Below are 20,348 nucleotides of genomic sequence, written 5' to 3' on the forward strand. Positions count from 1 at the left end.
CAGCACCTGAGCTGGTGCCTGCAGGCGAGACATGCAGTGACGCGGTGCGTTCTTCCTCCTCCTCTTCTCCCGCCTCGCTCTCTACGGTAACCTCGGGGACAGGCTGCTCAGCTGCTTGCTCATTATCTGAAAACATAAAGGCACAAGAGTCAGGTTAAGGTGAGGGGAGAGGGGCAGAAAGGGAGAAAGACATGCATACAGCATGATTAGCTGGAAAGTGGCAAAGGCTTGTGGGGTGAGGGGGTAGTGGGATCTGAGAAGAAGTAGGGATGAACGTACCGTTGTTGTTCCCAAGGGGTCAATGTCGCCGGTGGCCACGGCGCCCGCCACCTGGCACCCAATGAATTGTAGCACTCTTTCCTCCAGCTCAGAAAGTGGTTGGGTCAGTTTGTCCCCCACCTGTGCGCTCCTGCTCCCTCCTGTTGTGAGTGACCTTGGCCTGCAAGAGAAAGGAAAGTGTGTGAGTGAGTGTGGAGCAATGTGGGTGATGTGCCTGCCATAGTTGAATAGCTGTCATTGTGTGCAAGGCGTGAGATGTGGGTGTGAGTGTTGGTAGGTGGAGATTGTTGGTGGGTGAGTGCTGGGGATGTGGTGCTTTGGGCAGTGTGTGCAGACTATGGTTTGCGTGTTTGCGTGGGTTTTCTCCGGGTGCTCCGGTTTTCGCCCACAGTCCAAAGATGTGCGGGTTAGGTTGATTGACCATGATAAAAATTGACCCTTAGTGTTAGGGGGGATTAAATACGTGGGGTTACGGGGATAGGGCTTGGGTGGGATGGCTGTCGGTGTAGGGACTGGGTGCTAGGGTTTGGATGATCAGCCATGATCTCGTTGAATGGCGGAGCAGGCTCGAAGGTCCGAATGGCCTACTCCTGCTCCTATCTTCTATGTTTCTATGTGGCACTTGTTGAAGACTGCACCAGAAATTGCTTAGCGCTTTGAGTCTAACGCCACTGAGCTAGGTCATTAGCGCGTGATTTAGCGCTCCCGTCCTTTCTTTGAGGGAGGACACTGAATTTTGCATGCAGCGAGATTAATTAGCGCCTGGCGCTAAATCTCAAACTTTTCTGAAGTTAGCGCCCATTCCTGAGCGATAATGAATTTCGCCCCCAGTGAGTTGGACTACGTGAATCCTCCATAGAAGAGCCTGAGCTGGCTCAGTTCCCTGGACAGATATAGTATCACGGTCATTGCAGATTTTTTAGGTAAGGTTGCCTCATAGCGGAAAGTAGCAAGCTATCCTCTCACTGCTCGGAAATGTAGCTGCTTTACTGATTTTGAAGTCTGTCACAAATGAAGCTTACATTGATTTTAAGGGATATCTTCCTGCCTGATTCGATAGGCCTGAACCCTTCTCTTCTTAGGCAGAAGAACCCAAATTATATACAGAGACACGGTACACATCATTTGACCGACAGTGTACTGGCCACGCTAGACGTGCTCCTATCTAGCTATCCAGCAAGTTAAACACTCATTCAAAAATAATTCTTCCTGAAGCGGTTGCTGTTTTGAAGCTTTTACTTGAACAAATTTGCGAAACTGCAAACAAAGACAAAGCATGCCCTATACACAAACTGAGCACTATACATTCGATATTACATAAGATATAAACATACTTACAACAGTAGAATAGACTAATTGCATAACTAACTAACATCTGAACCAACTTCTGTAACTATTAAATGTTAACCTTTTATAAACATAGTATTATCAAAATATTACTCTGACAACATTGCTATTATGCTAAGAACCAAAGATACAGATATTGCGCTTGGCCTAACCGATGAAGTCAGATTACACTGGATTGTAAATGGAACCTCTCATAGCAAATTCTCCGTTACTCAAGTCAGGTTCTTCCTGGCAAAACTGCTTCCTGGGGTCAACAGGAAGAAAGGTAGGAAGGTCAAATGACCTCTCACAGGAAGAAAGGAACAAAGGTCAAATGACCTCACACAGGAAGAAAGGAACAAAGGTCAAATGACCTCACACAGGAAGAAAGGAACAAAGGTCAAATGACCTCACACAGGAAGAAAGGAACAGATGACCTTTCCAGCATACAAACTGTTAACACAATAACCGCCACCAGAGGGTGCTATTGCATGTAAAAATGTCCAGAATGTCACATAATGTCCATCGGTCCAGAATAGACAGCACTTTGAACTGATCTGGAGCACCTCCTTGTGAAGGACTGAGGGTGGGCCCCAGCTCTTTGATGATGATGGGTGAACGTTATCACAGAGAAAGCCAAGTCTACTGCTGTGCATGGCTTTGAACTGTATGGAGTGCAGCAGCAAGAGATGGGTTGTTTCTGCAGCCTGTCAGTGGAGCGGGCAGGCTGCAGAGACAACCCATCTCTTGCTCTTGCGTGGGCACAGGTTTCCCAGAAAAGATTTTATAAAATGTTCAAGTGCTCACTGAGGGCTAAAGTCACTGGGGCTGAATTTGTGGTCAGAGGCTTCCCTCGGACGGATGCTTCCGACCAGCAAAAAATCTATGAACTTACCTGATGGTCCCGGAGGTTCGGAGACTTGTGCTCCTGGACCTCTACACGTAGGCCTGCGTAGAGGCTCACGTATCCCAGGGGCGCAGGCGGTTCGCAAGTGCTCCTGGGATCACGTGGACCGGCCCAACCAATCAAAGAAGGGGGATCCCCATTCATAGTTATGGAGCTCCCGTTTGCACAGAAACTCCATAAGCATGAATGGGGATGACATTAAAAATAGATTTAACATAACAAATAAATAAAAAGAAAATTACATAGCTAAAATACAATACTGTAGGAACTGGGGTTCCTAGCCGAAGAATTGAGATCGACTCAGAAAATCAAAAACAATAAAATTTAATGAACAAACGAAGCTGTACAGGAAACTGTAGGATACAATGCAAATAGGTCTGGTCTGCTTGAAAGCCTCTCTGGAAACTGCTAGAAGGTTCCGAGCTCAACTGCTAGCAGGTTCCGAGCTCTGACGTAATGACATCATCACGCGGAGTACAGGAAAGAAGCCCTAGTACAGTTAACAGATACATTAAAGGTGCAGCCCCCAGCTGTACTACATTGCTGTAAAAGGAATTATATACAATTGTCCGTAATCCTCTGGTGGTTCCGCCACAATACAGTATAATTAAACATTTAAAACAAAAATGTATTTTTTGAAAAATAAATTTACATATTTTAAATGGTCTAGAAATAAACTTACCTGATTATACATGTGCTTTAATGTTTAAATGAATGAAAAAATATTACTTTTATGTTTTTTAAAACTCAACGCTAGTAAAAGCAGGCCTTACGCATGCTTTTACCAGGCGTAAGAATTTCATGGGCATTCGCTGGGCAGAAGTTGGGCAAATAGCTCAACTCTCCGCCAGCGGAGGCCCTTCTCCTGGGGATGTGGATCATCTGTCAAGAGAATTCTTGACAGATCGCAAGTTCCGGGTTTCAGCAAACCCGGAGCTTGCGTGGCCCCACGGGCACGCACGCACCTCGTACACACTCGTAGGAGCCGCAAATTATGGCCCAATGTCTTTGAACCATACAGACCAGAACGTCTGAAGTTTGTGGGGCTGCAATGATTCACAGTGCTCTGGCTCAAGGAAGGGAAAGTCAGCCTTTCTATTGCAAATGGCTGTGCAGCGACTCCTGTTGGGAGAGTATGGACGTGGACCGCAGGTGACAACAGGATTGGACTTGTGGGCATTGCATAGCGCTTATTTTTCGGGTGCTGCACGGACACTTAAGTCCCCAAAATGGCAGGCAGGATGCGTGTGCACACTTCTGGTTGGATGTGCGCCACCCGCCATATTGGGCAAGGACAAACTCAACTCCCAGACCCACTTACCTGAGGGCCACTGCAACTATTTCTCTCCAGTCTACGCTGGCACTATTCCAATGAGTCCCGAGCCCCAATACCTGGGGAGCCTCACCCTTCTGGCCCAGGGTATTTACCCACCGTCTCCCAGGCACCCAAACTTGGGCGCTGCCGAATTTCCGTGCCCTGATGTTCTATATAATCATACAGCCTGCCAAGGGATAGAAATTCTAATCATAGACCCCTTCACATTCGAGGGTCAAGACTAATGGCCATTTGGGGAATGTACTGAGGAGAATGTCACCTTGGGAACCTTGGGGGAGAAATTGGGTGAGTAGCACCACCTGTCAGCGCCTAAAGAGGCAGTCAGTGGCTGTAGCGCCACTGGCTGCGCCTCCCTCGATATTCAGCAGGGGCGCTAATGGTGGCGCTAGCCTTTTGCGCTGCGCCGCCACCGATGACATCATCGGTGTGCGCAGCGCCCCATTTGCGCCCCGATCGCGATATTTGGTAGTGCACACCGCTGTAGCGCTGTTCGCTACCCGCGCCCAGTTCACGGGGCCTTGCTGCGCCGGCAGAGGCGCAAGTTAAGGTGGAGGTGCGGGGCGGCCGCTTTTTCGGCAGCCGCCTGCCAGCACCTCCGTCCCCAGCCTCCTGGGTCCCCCCCCCCCCCCCCCCCCCGCGGCATTGCCGGCTGTTTCCAGAGAGCCCAGCACTTCTCCACGGTGCCGGGCTCTTTTTGCCGGCACTCGCGATCGGGGCTCGCGATGTTGCAGGCCCCTCCCCCTTAACAGGGGGAGGAAGGCCTGCAGTACCGCAGCATGCCGTGCTGCAGCGTGTGGCGCTGCGGCACGTAGCGCTGCGAAATTCACTTTCAGCGCCCTAAGAGGGATGCAGAGCGCCTCGAGCCGTGCCCCGTCTCCCTCTAGGGGCACTTCAACTGAATTTGCGGCGATCGCTAATGCGGCGATCGCGGCGCAAATTCCAGCGCCCAGGCGAACTTTGCGCCGCTTGGACGCCTCAGGCCAATTTCTAGGCCCATATCTCAGTAAATCGCCAATGACTTCAAGGGGGAAAAATTGGGTTGCGCCCCCTTTGGGACACTAACTTTGCTGGGGCACTAATTTGAGCACCCCGTAAAAGTTAGCATTCCCGCACCAGAAATTGAATGGTAGCGCCCCAAGCAGGAAGTGGGACGCTACTGGAAATGCTCCTCCTCTCTGGGCGCTACCATTGAATATCGTGGCGCTACATGCAACAGCGCCACGCATGTTGGCACATAGCGCCGCGGTACTACTGGCCTCCCTCCCCTGAATAAAGGGGCAGGGCCTAGCCGGGGCCCTGCTGGACCACCAGGGAGTGGGGTGCTGGGAAAACAGCCCGGCACTCAAGAGGAGTGCCGGGCTGACCGATCATGGCCAGCACCCAGCAGGAGGAGGCGAGAGGAGGCAGGTGCTGGCAGGCGGCCCAAACAAAAATGGCCGCCCGGCACCTGCCCTTTAATTTGCGCCGCCCCAGCCGCAAACGCGCCACCCTGACCCTGTCAGAAATAGCATCCGGCGGTAGGTCAGGGGGCGCGAGCGGGGCACTGCGCACGGTGATGACGCCATCACCAGAGGCACAGCGCCGCGGGGTGCTACCACCACCGCTAACCTCCCGCTCAATTTCGCAGAAGGCGTTAGCAGTGCCGCGCCCAGGCGCTAGGTGCTTTGCGCCCCGTTAGCGCCCTGTATCCCGAGGGCACTAACGGGAGGCGCAAAGCAACCAAATTTTTCCACCCAAGAGTTAGGAAGGGAGGAACAGAAATCTCAGTGGACAATTGAAGAGATTTTTTTTAAGCATTAACAATATTTAAGCTTTATGTGAAGTAACATTTTAGCTTTTTTGATATATCAGATCAAGTTTTTATGTTTCTAACCTAAAAACCAGATCACAAAGTGTTGCCAGTGGATATGCAAATGCTGCTTTACTCTGTCACCATCACATTGTGTACCATTTCCTCTCTGAAAGCAGTATTTTTAAGCATTTTAGCTTGTATCAAAAGGAATTCAGTTTGTGAAATGGACAAGTGCAATGCGTAATGTTGGGACCCATTTAATCATTGTGGGCTTATGATAAATCTACATCTTCGCCTCTGTCAGACGAATAGTGCATTTCAGTTCGATTTCCCCCAACTTCATTACCCGATGGCTGCTTTATATTTGCAGAAGCTTTCCACATCAGTGAGAAATACAACTGCAGCACTCCCAGCACAGCGAGAATACTAATCATTTACGGACTTCAGTTAAACTGTGGAGCAGAAGTGCTCCAAAATAATGTTCCAAAGCAGTATCCTAATGTATCTTCATCAGGCCTGCACGGCAAATTCCATTTGCAGCTCAGGCATCCATTTGCCTACTTAACTAAGTAGACAGCATGCATAATTAACGCAACAAGCTAATGTCGCTGTGTGCTGAAGGGGCACATTTGTATCTCTCTCCTGTGTATGACAGTTACAGCGTTTATGCACAGTTGATACACTGATGTGTTTTCATATCTACAGTGAACTTACTGGCCTGGCTGAACTGGAGTAGAATTTTAGCAGGGGTGTCTGCATGTCGGTACTTGTATGTGCTGAAAATGTACCTTCCATCTGTCCTTGCCTAATTTTGAAGGCCAGAAGGCTTGCTTCTGTCGAGCAGCTGGAGGGCAGTTCAAGCAGGCTCCTCTCGATGGTTTCTAGTGAATCTGCGTCCTTATCGTGGGTTTGACATGAAACTTAACAAAAGATCAATTGAAAATTGGATTTCCACTTCACTTTTTTATTATAGTTATCATTATTATTGTCAACCGTGACTCAGTGGGTAGCATACTCGCCTCTGAGTCAGAAGGTTGTGGGTTCAAGTCCCACTCCGTGCTGACACTCCAGTGCAGCGCTGAGGGAGTGCTGCACTGTCGGAGGTGCCGTCTTTCCGATGAGACGTTAAACCGAGGCCCCGGTCTGCTCTCTCAGGTGGATGTAAAAGATCCCATGGCACTATTTCGAAGAAGAGCAGGGGAATTATCCCCGGTGTCCTGACCAATATTTATCCCTCAATCAACATCACTAAAAACCGATTACAGGAAACTTTTTTTTATCCGGCACCGACGGGACCGACGTGGTGCCGGTTCATCAAAAATTCCGGATAACCGAAAGCTATAGTAAAAGATACGGAGCTGAGAGCTCCGTATAAAGCAACAAACCCTGTTGCTTAGCAACAGGTTCAGAACAATGGCCACAAGTTCCAAGCGTTTCTGTAGCTTAGCAACAGCTGCAGCCATACCCTTGCACAGCAACAGATCGAGGAAGGCAAGTAATAAAACTTACCTGAACCTACTCCTGAATTTTGCCGGTTAACCGAGATTTCCGGTTATTTAGGTGCCGGTAAATCGAAAGTTTCCTGTATCTGGTCATTATCACATTAGCAACATAGAAACATAGAAGATAGGAGCAGGAGTAGGCCATTCGGCCCCTTGAGCCTGTTCTGCCATTTCATGAGATCATGGCTGATCATCCAAATTCAGTACGCTGTACTTGCTTTCCCCCTATATCACTTGATCCCTTTAGCCTTAAGAAATATATCTAACTCCTTCTTGAATATATTTAATGAATTGGCCTCAACTGCCTTGTGTGGTAGAGAATTCCACAGGTTCGCCACTCTCTGGGTGAAGAAATTCCTCCTCATCTCAGTCCTAAATGGCTTACCCCTTATCCTTAGACTGTGACCCCTGGTTCTGGACTCCCCCGCCATTGGGAACATCCTTCCTGCATCTAGTCTGTCTAGTCCTGTTAGAATTTTAAAAGTTTCAATGAGATCCCCTCTCGTTCTTCTAAACTCTTACGAATATAAGCCTAATCAACCCAATCTCTCCCCATACGTCATTCCTGCCATCCCAGGTATCAGTCTGGTGAATCTTCGCTGCACTCTCTCCATGGCAAGAACATCCTTCCTCAGATAAAATGACCAAAACTGCACACAATACTCAAGGTGTGGTCTCACCAAGGCCCTGTACAACTGCAGCAAGACATCCTTGCTCCTGTACTCGAATCCTCTCGCTGTGAAGGCCAACATACCATTTGCCTTCTTAACCGCCTGCTGCACCTGCATGCTTACCTTCAGCGACTGGTGCACAAGGACACCCAGGTCTCGTTGCACTTCCCCTTTTCCCAATCTATTGCCGTTCAGATAATAATCTGTCTTCCTGTTTTTGCCACCAAAGTGGATAACCTCGCATTTATCCACATTATACTGCATCTGCCATGCATCTGCCCAATCACCCAACCTGTCCAAATCATACTGGAGTTTCTTGGCATCCTTCTCACAGCACACACACCCACCCAGCTTTGTGTCATCTGCAGACTTGTAGATATTACATCTAGTTCCCTCGTCTAGATCATTAATATATATTGTGAATAGCTGGGGTCCTAGCACCGATCCCTGCGGTACCCCACTAGTCACTGCCTGCCACTCAGAAAAAGATCCATTTATTCCAACTCTTTGCTTCCTGTCTGCCAACCAGTTCTCTATCCAAGACAGTACCTTACCCCCAATCCCGTGTGCTTTAACTTTGCACACTAATCTCTTATGAGGGACTTTATCGAAAGCCTTCTGAAAATCCAAATACACCACCACCTTCTCAAGGGCAATTAGAGATGGGCAATAAATGCTGGCCTTGCCAGCGACGCCCACATCCCATAAACGAATAAAAAAAAAGGTCTCACCCAGAAGACGGCACTTCCAATAGTGTAGCACTCCCTCAGTACCACACTGGAGTGCCAATTGAGATTCTGTGCTCCGCTTATCCTGAATTCCATGATGGGGGTAGGATTCACTGATTTTTTGTGTTTTTGAGGCAGTTTTTTTGGCAGCCCATACATGCCAACAGTAGGTCTCAGTTGGTATCTGAGCAACCTACCTCTTGATCCTTTCAATTAAGGGAAAATCAGGGAGCCCAGAACATAGAGCCAACCCATCTCTCTCCTGGCTGTACCACTAACACTGGCTGCTTAGCATTGTGACTACCAGGGAGGTGAAAGTTCACCTGGAGAGCGTGAGGCCCAAAGATACATTGATGCTGCGATGACCAGAGTTTGTGCACTGTACTGTGGTGACTCTTTGCCATATGCAAAAATGTAATTATATAGAAAGAAAGAAACAAAGAAAGACTTGCATTTATATAGTGCCTTTCACGACCACCGGACGTCTCAAAGCGCTCCACAGCCAATGAAGTACTTTTGGAGTGTAATCACTGTTGTAATGTGGGAAATGCGGCAGCCAATTTGCGCACAGCAAGCTCCCACAAACAGCAATGCAGTCAGAATCAGGGGAATTTATAATGGGGAACAAAGAAATGGCAGACCAATTAAATACATACTTTGGTTCTGTCTTCAAAAAGGAGGACACAAATAACCTCCCACAGATGTCGGGGAACATAGGGTCTAATGAGAGGGAGGAATTGAATGAAATCAGTATTTGTAGGGAAATTGTGTTAGGGAAATTGATGGGATTGAAGGCCGATAAATCCCCAAGGCCTGATCATCTACCTCCTAGGGTACTTAAAGAAGTGGCCCTGGAAATAGTAGATGCATTGCTGGTCATCGTCCAAAATTCTATAGACTTTGGAACAGTTCCCATGGATTGGAGGATAGCTAATGTTACCCCACTATTCAGAAAAGGTGGTAGAGAGAAAACGGGGAATTATAGATCGGTAAGCCTGATATCGGTAGTGGGGAAACTGCTAGAGTCCATTATAAAAGATGTAATAGCAGAGCACTTGGAAAACAGTGACAGGGTCGGACAAAGTCAACATGGATTTACAAAAGGTAAATTGTGCTTGACTAATCTACTGGAATTTTTTGAGGATGTAACTGGTAGAATAGATAAGGGAGAACCAGTGGATGTGGTGTATTTGGACTTTCAGAAGGCTTTCGATAAGGTCCCGCATAAGAGATTAGCATGTAAAGTTAAAGCACATGGGATTGGGGGCAAGGTACTGACTTGGATAGAGAACTGGCTGGCAGACAGGAAGCAAAGAGTTGGAATAAATGGATCTTTTTCCGAGTGGCAGGCAGTGACTAGTGGGGTACTGCAGGGATCGGTGCTAGGACCCCAGCTATTCACAATATGTATTAATGATCTAGACAAAGGAACTAGATGTAATATCTCCAAGTTTGCAGATGACACAAAGCTGGGTGGGCGTGTGTGCTGTGAGGAGGATGCCGAGAAACTCCAGTATGATTTGGACAGGTTGGGTGATTGGGCAGATGTATGGCAGATGCAGTATAATGTGGATAAATGCGAGGTTATCCACTTTGGTGGCAAAAACAAGAAGGCAGATTATTATCTGAACGGCAATAGATTGGGAGAAGGGGAAGTGCAACGAGACCTGGGTGTACTTGTGCACCAGTTGCTGAAGGTAAGCATACAGGTACAGCAGGCGGTTAAGAAGGCAAATGGTATGTTGGCCTTCGTAACAAGAGGATTCGAGTACAGGAGCAAGGATGTCTTGCTGCAGTTGTACAGGGCCTTGGTGAGACCACACCTTGAGTATTGTGTGCAGTTTTGGTCGCCTTATCTGAGGGAGGATGTTCTTGCCATGGAGGGAGTGCAGCGAGGATTCACCAGACTGATACCTGGGATGGCAGGAATGACGTATGAGGAGAGATTGGGTCGATTGGGCTTATACTCGCTGGAGTTCAGAAGAATGAGAGGGGATCTCATTGAAACTTATAAAATTCTAACAGGACTAGACAGACTAGATGCAGGAAGGATGTTCCCAATGGCGGGGGAGTCCAGAACCAGAGGTCACAGTCTAAGGGTAAGGGGTAAGCCATTTAGGACTGAAATGAGGTGGAATTTCTTCACCCAGAGAGTGGTTAACCTGTGGAATTCTCTACCACAGAAGGTAGTTGAGGCCAATTCATTAAATATATTCAAGCAGGAGTTATATATATTTCTTAAGGCTAAAGGGATCAAGGGATATGGGGAGAAGGCAGGGACAGGGTACTGAGTTTGGATGATCAGCCATGATCTCATTGAATGGCGGAGCAGGCTCGAGGGGCCGAATGGCCTACTCGTGCTCCTATCTTCTATGTTTCTATGTCCTGTATGGTGTTGAGCTTCTTGAGTGTTGTTGGAGCTGCACTGATCCAGGCAAGTGGAGAGCATTCCATCACATTCTTTACTTGTGCCTTGTAGATGGTAGAAAGGCTTAAACTGAGGTCCCATCTGCTATCTTAGGTGGAAGTAAAAGATCCCACGGTACTATTCAAAGAAGAGCAGGGGCGTACTCCCTGGTGTCCTGGCTGATATTTATCCCTCAATCAATTCCGAAAAAGAGGTTATCTGGTCAATATCTCATTGCTGTTTGTGGGATCTTGCTCTGCACAAAATGGCATGTTTCCTACATTACAGCAGTAAATACACTTTAAAAAAAAAAGTACTTCATTGGCTGTAAACATGTTGGGATGTCCTGAGGTTGTGAAGGACGCTATATAAATTCAAGTCTTTCTTCTATTTTTTGCTGAATTTAAACTTTGTCAATGAAAACATGGATGTTTTATTTATCACTGCTCTGCTGACATCTAATTGTTCCCCAGTGCTGACTCCAACATACTCTATAGAGTAGAGTGCATTGTGCACAGCCATTGTAGCAGAATATATTAAAAATCCTAGTTCAGCTGAGAATATGCTTTGCTTCGCAACATGTTACATTTGCCCCAAGTTCAGCAATAATGGCACTTATTATAAAATATGCTTGTATGTTTCTGAATTGCTAGCAGAAAATCACTGCTCTATTCTGGGGTGGCCCAGAAATTAAAGAACGAAAAGAAAAAATTGATTACCTCCATGCCACATGGATCCATACAAGAGTGAACAAATGGTTTTCATTAAGGACAGTCTGTTTCTTTTTTCTTGTGAACAAGAATCCAAGTTAAAATTAAATGAGGATTAAAGAGATGCTTACAGCATTAATAACTCATCTAGACTCCTACTCAGGAAAGAAATGAGAAATCAGATATTTGCTTTGTTTCTTTTCACAATCTTTTAAATGGACTGAATTATATCAAAATCTTTTTCAAGTGCCTGATGCTTCAGTGATTTTGGGAAAGAATGTTAACTGAAAACAGTTATATATAATGATCCACTTTATTGCCAGGCCACATGGTTACTAAATAAGTTCAATTCCATTTTTATTTCATGCTATTCCAGAATTATTTGGTTTTTTTTACTGATGTTTGGAGATTAAATTCTACAATCCATCTCTTTTTCGGTGAAAACCGTAAATCTGTGGCTTTGCTCATTGCATAACCTGTCAGAGCTCAAACTGTGAATGAAGAAAGATGTGCCTGTCTCATTTATGGCTCTCAACTAGTACCTGTAAAAAGAACTGCGGCAGCCTCTTACTTTCTGTAATCAAATATGGATGACCCAAAGAGAGTCTGCGAAATAAATAAGTCTTTCTAATCTTGTGTAATTGATTCATTGCCTCTTTTTAAGATGCATCTTCCGTAGCTGGGGCTGGACAGGAAAGGGAGATATGTTTGCTCGATTGAGTTGTGCTATTTGGACCGTGTTCAGGAGAGATTATCAAGACTGTAAGACTTGATGTGGTTGATATGAGAGGAAACAATAAATATAGTAGAGATGAAAAGGAAAAACATTGGGGTGCTGAAAACTGAAATTTAAATAGAAAATACTGGAAACAAAACAAGTCCAACAGCATCTGCAGAGAGGAAGGACAGGGTAATGTTTGGTTGACATTCCAATGGAACATTAATCCATCGTTTATCTTCAAAGCTGCTGACGAATCTGCTGCACATTTCCAGCAGTTTCTGTTTCCAATAAATATTTACTTCCATTGCAGGTCCCCTATGATGACTTGCGCTATCTGTTTGGTGAGATTATGTATGGAGGACACATCACAGACGATTGGGATAGGCGGCTATGCAAAACCTACCTGGAGGAGTTTATTAAGCCAGAGATGATGGAAGGAGAAGTGCTATTGGCAGCAGGATTCGCTCTCCCACCTAACTTGGACTACAATGGCTATCATCAGGTAGACAATTATTTCCCATGTACTTGTAGATTCACACCCTTAACTGGCTAATTGACCTTAGTAATTTCCCAGTTATGGCGACGTTTCACTTTCATTTCTGTCTGTTGTTAAACTTGCAACACTTTGGGGGCGATTTCACCATTGGGGGCGCGTTGGAGGTGGGACTGCTGCTTGTCGGGTTTTAGTCCCGCCTCCATCGATTTGTGGCCAACCCACGCTATCTTCCCTTGATTGACCTTGTTAAGCCCGCCCAGTGGGTTTAGCAGGCCAATTAAGGGGAAGCCGGTTACAGAGAACGTCAGCGTATGATATTTCAACTGTTAAAAATTTTTGACAGATGAATTGTCATCGTTTGACAGCTCTGTGAAGCTGTCAAACACTGACATTCTCTGTAGTTTGATGAGTTCTTGAATTCAAGACTCATCAAACCTCTTTCTTTAGCAGAAATTAGATGGTTGTTGCATTGGAGAACGCAGCAGCCATCTGTCATCTCTGCCACGGAGGTGCGAGACTCTCTGCATCCCCAACTCTTGAAGCCTGCAGGAAGAAAGAAAGGTAAGTACACTTTTTCTAATACTTTCCACTTACCTCACATACTCACCTCTCCACACTTGCACCCATCACTTACCTTCACAGCGCACTTTTGCACTCCTCCGACCCCCGCAGTCACACTGCTCGCCTCGGTGACCCTGGCGGGGTTCAGAGCCTTCGGGAAGCCCACACTTGTGAAGGCAAAATGGGGGTAATCCTCTTATCGGCCTGCAGGCAGTTAAGTGGCTTTAATCCCCTTCCCGCCTCCAAGGAGACGGGACCCGGCGCAGGTCGGCTACCTGCCTCCTGGCAAGATGGCACGGAGGCGGGTTGGAGGCGGATTGGGCACCCGCCCCCAGATTCTGCCATTTTCTCGGCAGTCCCACCTCCATAACTGCCTCCTATGTTCACATATTTGCATGGACTCCTGTTAGTTTTTGTTGCCATTTCAACACATTAATTGATGGATTTATTAACCCTGCCTCCATTTCACCTCTTTCTAACTTTCAAACTTTCTAAACCCCATGATTACTGTTGTCTAAATATTGTGTCATGAATGCTGACTCACAAGGCAAGAGAACAGTAGCACATAGGTTTGATTATGGGCCAATTAATGGACTATAGCAATGGAGCACATCAGACTGCATCAGTTGCACTGTTGGATATCATTCTAACAGCATGTATCCCCATAAATACAGCGATACACAATCCATTTATCCCTGGGATACGGGTTCAACTCCAGGCTGAACTGCATGGACTCCTGTTAGTTTTTGTTGCCATTTCAACACATTAATTGATGGATTTATTAACCCTGCTGTTGAGATACCGCGGCAAACGTGGGAGTCGAGACAGAGCTATTGAAAACACAACTGCTTTATTCTGACCACATGGTAAACAGGAACTAGAAAAGCCCGCACATCCACTTAAATACTTCCCAGACAGGAAGTGCTCCCGGCAGCCTGTCCCTGCGGGAAACAAGTTGCTGGAGGAAAGGGCCCCCGGCTGGGGGCTTCTGCTTAGACTGTCTGTGCCGCCGTGAGCGGATTATGTCCAGTGGTGGCGTGTCGCCACACTGCCTCCATTTCACCTCTTTCTAACTTTCAAACTTTCTAAACCCCATGATTACTGTTGTCTAAATATTGTGTCATGAATGCTGACTCACAAGGCAAGAGAACAGCAGCACATAGGTTTGATTATGGGCCAATTAATGGACTATAGCAATGGAGCACATCAGACTGCATCAGTTGCACTGTTGGATATCATTCTAACAGCATGTATCCCCATAAATACAGCGATACACAATCCATTTATCCCTGGGATACGGGTTCAACTCCAGGACAGAGTGATGTGGCTGAACTGCTCTCTCTCCTGATTTATAAAAGGCTTTTTGTGAAATAAGAATTGGTTTCAACCCAGTTTCTTGTAGATTTGTCCAGCTCAGCAGCCAAACCTCACAACCATGCTCCAGACTACCTGTGGCGATACCATGGGAAATTGGCTAGAAATGTAAAAAATTGTGATATCTTCAATGTACTTATGTATCCAAAGTATTTATATGATCCACAGTGTAGCCTTTAATTCAGTTTGTGTATTTTTTTTAATGTTTCTTTTCCTTGTCAGTACATCGATGACCTGCTTCCACCTGAGTCTCCCTACCTGTATGGTCTCCATCCTAATGCAGAGATTGGGTTCCTGACACTGACCTCAGAGAAGCTCTTCCGCACTGTGCTGGAAATGCAGCCCAGGGACAGCAGCGCTGGAGAGGGGGGTGGGACCACACGAGAAGAAAAGGTAAAATACAAGTTTAAAAAATAAAATGGTCGTTGCCGAGGCACTGTGGCGTTTGTTCCATTTACCACCTAATCATTGTCATACCAGATGCAAAACTAAACCTGTCACTTGTTCACTTCTCATTTTGATAAAAGGCTGGATATAACTGGAGTTTATGTGGTCTAATTTACTGATAAGCTAGCTTTTCAGTGCTTGTGCAATAAGAACATTCCAACACTGCCTACCCGTTATCATCCTAATGAGCAGACCGTTAGAAAATAAATGTAAATTTGGAGACCTTTATTGATGACGCATCCAAAGCCATGTGGTCAGCTTCCACCCATACACTGATGACGTCCAGCTCTACCTCTACCTTTTCTATAAAAGAAAAGAGTTAACAAAGTGAGCGTTGGTCCTATAGAAAGTGAGTCTGGGGAATTAATAATGGAAAACAAGGAGATGGCAGTTGAATTGAACAGGTATTTTGCATCGGTCTTCACTATAGAGGATACAAGTAACATCCCAGAAATAGCTGTAAATCAGGAAATGGAAGGGAGGGAGGAACTCAAGAAAATTACAATCACCAGGGAAGTGGTACTGAGCAAATTGTTGGAGCTGCGGGCCGACAAGTCCCCGGGTCCTGATGGACTTCATCCTAAGGTCTTAAAAGTAGTGGCTAGTGAGATAGTTGATGCGTTGGTTTTAATTTTCCAAAATTTTCTAGATTCAGGGAAGGTTCCGTTAGATTGGAAGATAGCAAATGTAACTCCTTTATTCAAAAAGGGAGGGAGATGGAAAGTAGGAAACTACAGGCCAGTTAGCTTAACATCTGTCATAGGGAAGATGTTAGAAGCTATTATTAAAGACGTTATAGCAAGGCACTTAGAAAAGTTTAAGGTAATCAGGCAGAGTCAAGATGGTTTTGTGAAAGGGAAATCATGTTTAACCAATTTATTGGAGTTCTTTGAGGAAGTAACATGTGCTGTGGATAGAGGGGAACAGGTGGATGTACTGTACTTAGATTTCCAGAAGGCATTTGATAAGGTGCCACATCAAAGGTTATTGTGGAAAATAAAAGCTCATGGTGTAGGGGGTAACATATTGGTATGGATAAAAGATTGGCTAGCTAACAGGAAACAGAGAGTAGGCATAAATGGGTCATTTTCTGATTGGCAAGATGTAATGAGTGGTGTGCCACAGGGATCAGTGTTGGGGCCTCAACTTTTTACAATTTATATAAATGACTTGGATGAAGGGACTGAAGGTATGGTTGTTAAGTTTGCTGATGACACAAAGATAGGTAGGAAAGTAAATTGTGAAGAGGACATAAGGAGGCTACAAAGGAATATAGATAGGTGAAGTGAGTGGGCAAAGATCTGGCAAATGGAGTCTAATGTGGGAAAATGTGAAATTGTCCATTTTGGCAGTAAGAATAAAAAAGAAGCATATTATCTAAATGGTGAGAGATTGCAGAGCTTTGAGATGCAGAGGGATCTGGGTGTCCTACTGCATGAATCGCAAAAGGTTAGTATGCAGGTACAGCAAGTAATTAGGAAAGCTAATAGAATATTATCATTTATTGCGAGGGAAATTGAATACAAAAGTAGGGAGGTTATGCTTCAGTTATACAGGGCATTGGTGAGACCACATCTGGAGTACTGTGTACAGTATTGGTCACCTTATTTAAAGAAGGATGTAAATGCATTGGAAGCAGTTCAGAGAAGGTTTACTAGACTAATATCTGGAATGGCCGGGTTGCCTTATGAGGAAAGGTTGGACAGGCTAGGTTTGTATCCGCTAGAGTTTAAAAGAGTAAGAGGTGACTTGATTGAAATATATAAGATCCTGAGGGGTCGTGACAGGGTGGATGTGGAGAAGATGTTTCCTCTTGTGGGAGAATCGAGAATCTAGAACTAGGGGGTCACTGTTTAAAAATAAGGCGTCGCCCATTTAAGACAGAGATGAGGAGAAGTCTTTTCTCACAGAGGGTCGTGAGTCTTTGGAACTCTTCCTCAGAGGGCGGTGGCAGCAGAGTCTTTGAATAATTTTAAGGAAGAGGTAGATAGATTCTTGATAAGCAAGGGGGTGAAAGGTTATCGGGGATAGGCGGGAATGTGGAGTAATCAAATCAGCCATGATCTTATTGAATGGCCGAGCAGGCTCGAGGGACCGAGTGGCCTACTCCTGCTCCTAATTCGTATGTTTGTATGTTCACCACCTCTCTCGGCGCTCCCCAGCTGTCCCTGTGCTGTCAGACTGCTTGTCTGATACCCAGACTTCGATAAGCTTTAACTTCTGAATTGGGAAGACCGAAGCCAATGGCCTAGAAATTGGATTGGGTAGCGCTGCAACATTCATCAGTGCCTTTATCAGCCCCAGACTCAATCACTCCAATCGCCTGGCCAGCCTCCTATCCTCCACCCTCTGTAAACTTCAGCTTATACAAAATTCTTCTGCCCGTATTCTATCTCACCCCAAGTCCTGCTCGCCCATTACACTGGTCCTCTTTGACCTACTTCTGCTCCCGATCCTCCAAAGCACCACATTTAAAACTCTCACCCTTGTGTTTAAATCCCTCCATGGCCTGACCCCTCCCTATCTTTGTAATCTCATCCAGCCCTACAATCTCACTGAACTCCCTATTCATAAGAACATTGGAACATAAGAAATAGGAGCAGGAGTAGGCCATTTGGCCCTTCGAGCCCTCCCTAAACCTCTCCGCTTCTTCATCACCTTCTCTTCCTTCAAGACCCACCTTAACACCCACCTCTTTGACCTTGCATTTACTCAACCTTCCTAATCTCCTTCTTTAGTGTTTTTAACTCATGCCTCTGTGAAACGCCTTGATACATTTTTCTACATTAAAGGCAGGATTTAAATCTACATCGTTGTTGTAATGGGGGAGAGAAGAACTACTCTCATTCTAGAAAACACATCTTGTGTGAGTCAGTTTATAGGGCAATGCTGTAGATTATGTTTTGTGGCTGCTTCTTCAAAGGTAGTTGAAAACTGTCCCCATGCTACCTCCAGACGAATTTATATGCAGCATTACTTACCATAACCTGCATTTATATTGGTCATAGAGTCATAGAGTCATAGAGTAATACAGCACAGATAGAGGCCCTTCGGCCCATCGTGTCCATGCTGGCCATCAAGCCCTGTCTAATCTAATCCCATATTCCAGCATTTGGCCCGTAGCCTTGTATGCTATGGCATTTCAAATGCTCATCCAAATGCTTCTTAAATGTTGTGAGGGTTTCTGCCTCCACAACCCTTTCAGGCAGTGAGTTCCAGACTCCAACCACCCTCTGGGTGAAAAAGTTCTTTCTCAAATCCCCTCTAAACCTCCCTCCCTTTACCTTGAATCTATGCCCCCTAGTTATTGACCCCTCTACTAAGGGGAAAAGCTCCTCAGCATCCATCCTATCTATGCCCCTCACAATTTTGTACACCTCAATCATGTCCCCCCTCAGCCTCCTCTGCTCCAAGGAAAACAAACCCAATCTGCCCAGTCTCTCTTCATAGCTGAAGCGCTCCAGCCCTGGTAACATCCTGGTGAACCTCCTCTGCACCCTCTCTAACGCGATCACATCTTTCCTGTAGTGTGGCGACCAGAACTGCACACAGTATTCCAGCTGTGGCCTAACCAGTGTTTTATACAGCTCCATCATAACCTCCTTGCTCTTATATTCTATGCCTCGGCTAATGAAGGCAAGTATCCCATATGCCTTTTTTACCACCTTATCCACCTGTTCCGCCGCCTTCAGGGATCTGTGTACCTGCACACTCAGATCCCTCTGACCCTCCGTCTTGCCTAGGGTCTTACCATTCATTGTGTATTCCCTTGCCTTGTTAGACCCCCCAAAGTGCATCACCTTGCACTTTTCCGGGTTAAATTCCATTTGCCACTGTTCCGCCCATCTGACCAACCCATCTATATCGTTCTGCAGACTGAGGCTACCCTCCTCGCTATTTACCACCCTACCAATTTTAGTATCATCTGCGAATTTACTGATCATACCCTTTACATTCATATCCAAGTCATTAATGTAGACCACAAACAGCAAGGGACCCAGCACCGATCCCTGTGGTACCCCACTGGCCACAGGTTTCCAGTCACAAAAACAACCTTCCTTTAATTGGGATTCCAGGAGCCCAGAGTCCTTTAAATGACTCCTGGCGTTGGTGCTGTTAAATCCAGTTCTTTACACCAGTCATGCATTTGTGAACCCAGTTTTTCCTGGGAATGGAAGTCTGCTGCTGGACTATGGAAAATTGATGAACAGTATAAATGTCAGGAGCCAGCTCAGTGATTAGGAGCATGAACCCTAACCGATTTACTCTTCCCTAAATCGAGGACACTGTGACCAATGATACCAGTGTAACTAGGTCTCTGCCGTTTACTGGGGGTTTGCAAGGTTGAAGGCTGGGGGAGCTCCTGAGGAATTTTAAGGCCTGAATGATTCCACAGCTTTTGACTTTCCATATTCATGAATGACTAAAAATGCCAAAGAAAGAAGAAACTAATCAGTATTGTTTTGAAAATATTAGATATTCAAGTACAGCATGATTTGGCACTACTTGCTAATTGATCTATCAAATATTGCTGAAATGATTGTGTAGACGTGTAGCTTTACAGCGAGTGCATGTTACCTGTAGAACAGTGATTAGCATTCAATGAATGTGCATTGTTACATTGATCAAACGTTTTTATCCATGTACCTAATGGTAAATTATATTTCTTTGTATTGAGACAGGAACAATTAGCATGTACATGAAACATCATCAGGATTTATTATGTTAGCAACTTATCTCTTGAAATCTAAACTGATTCTGAGCCCGCTAGTACCAATGTACTGTGCACAGTGGAGTTCGATATGCTCAGCCATTATGAACAAAGAGAGCTCTGTGTCACTGCCCTATCATCGGCACAAGGTGATGGCTACCAAAGGCCATGGGCTTCATCACAGTAGAAATCGGAGAGTGAGTTAAACCTGGGATGCCGTACTGGCAATGACTCAAGAGAATCATTGACAGAGGTGCATGAGCAGGTGGGAAATAGTGTGCAGTCTAAATTGTACCTGCAAATAGGTTGTACTTGTAAAATCTCTGAATGGGATCATTTTTATTCTTTTTAATATATTCAGCTATGAAAATAATTAGATC

The 20,348-nt window shown here is 45.7% G+C and overlaps 1 protein-coding gene across 1 annotated transcript in view; it reads left to right on the plus strand.

The window, feature by feature from the left end:
* The window catches only part of LOC147102690 (dynein axonemal heavy chain 9-like), a 394,408-nt gene that overhangs the window by 315,668 nt on the left and 58,392 nt on the right, over window positions 1-20,348 (plus strand). Inside the window, exons 31-32 of the mRNA XM_085963406.1 lie at window positions 12,690-12,881; window positions 15,033-15,203. Of these exons, the coding sequence (XP_085819532.1) occupies window positions 12,690-12,881; window positions 15,033-15,203 (363 nt within the window). The remainder of the gene's footprint in view (window positions 1-12,689; window positions 12,882-15,032; window positions 15,204-20,348) is intronic.

This window comes from Somniosus microcephalus, chromosome 21 (genome assembly GCF_052327205.1).
Source record: "Somniosus microcephalus isolate GS21.2 chromosome 21, FLI_Smic_1.0, whole genome shotgun sequence".
Classification (NCBI taxonomy): domain Eukaryota; kingdom Metazoa; phylum Chordata; class Chondrichthyes; order Squaliformes; family Somniosidae; genus Somniosus; species Somniosus microcephalus.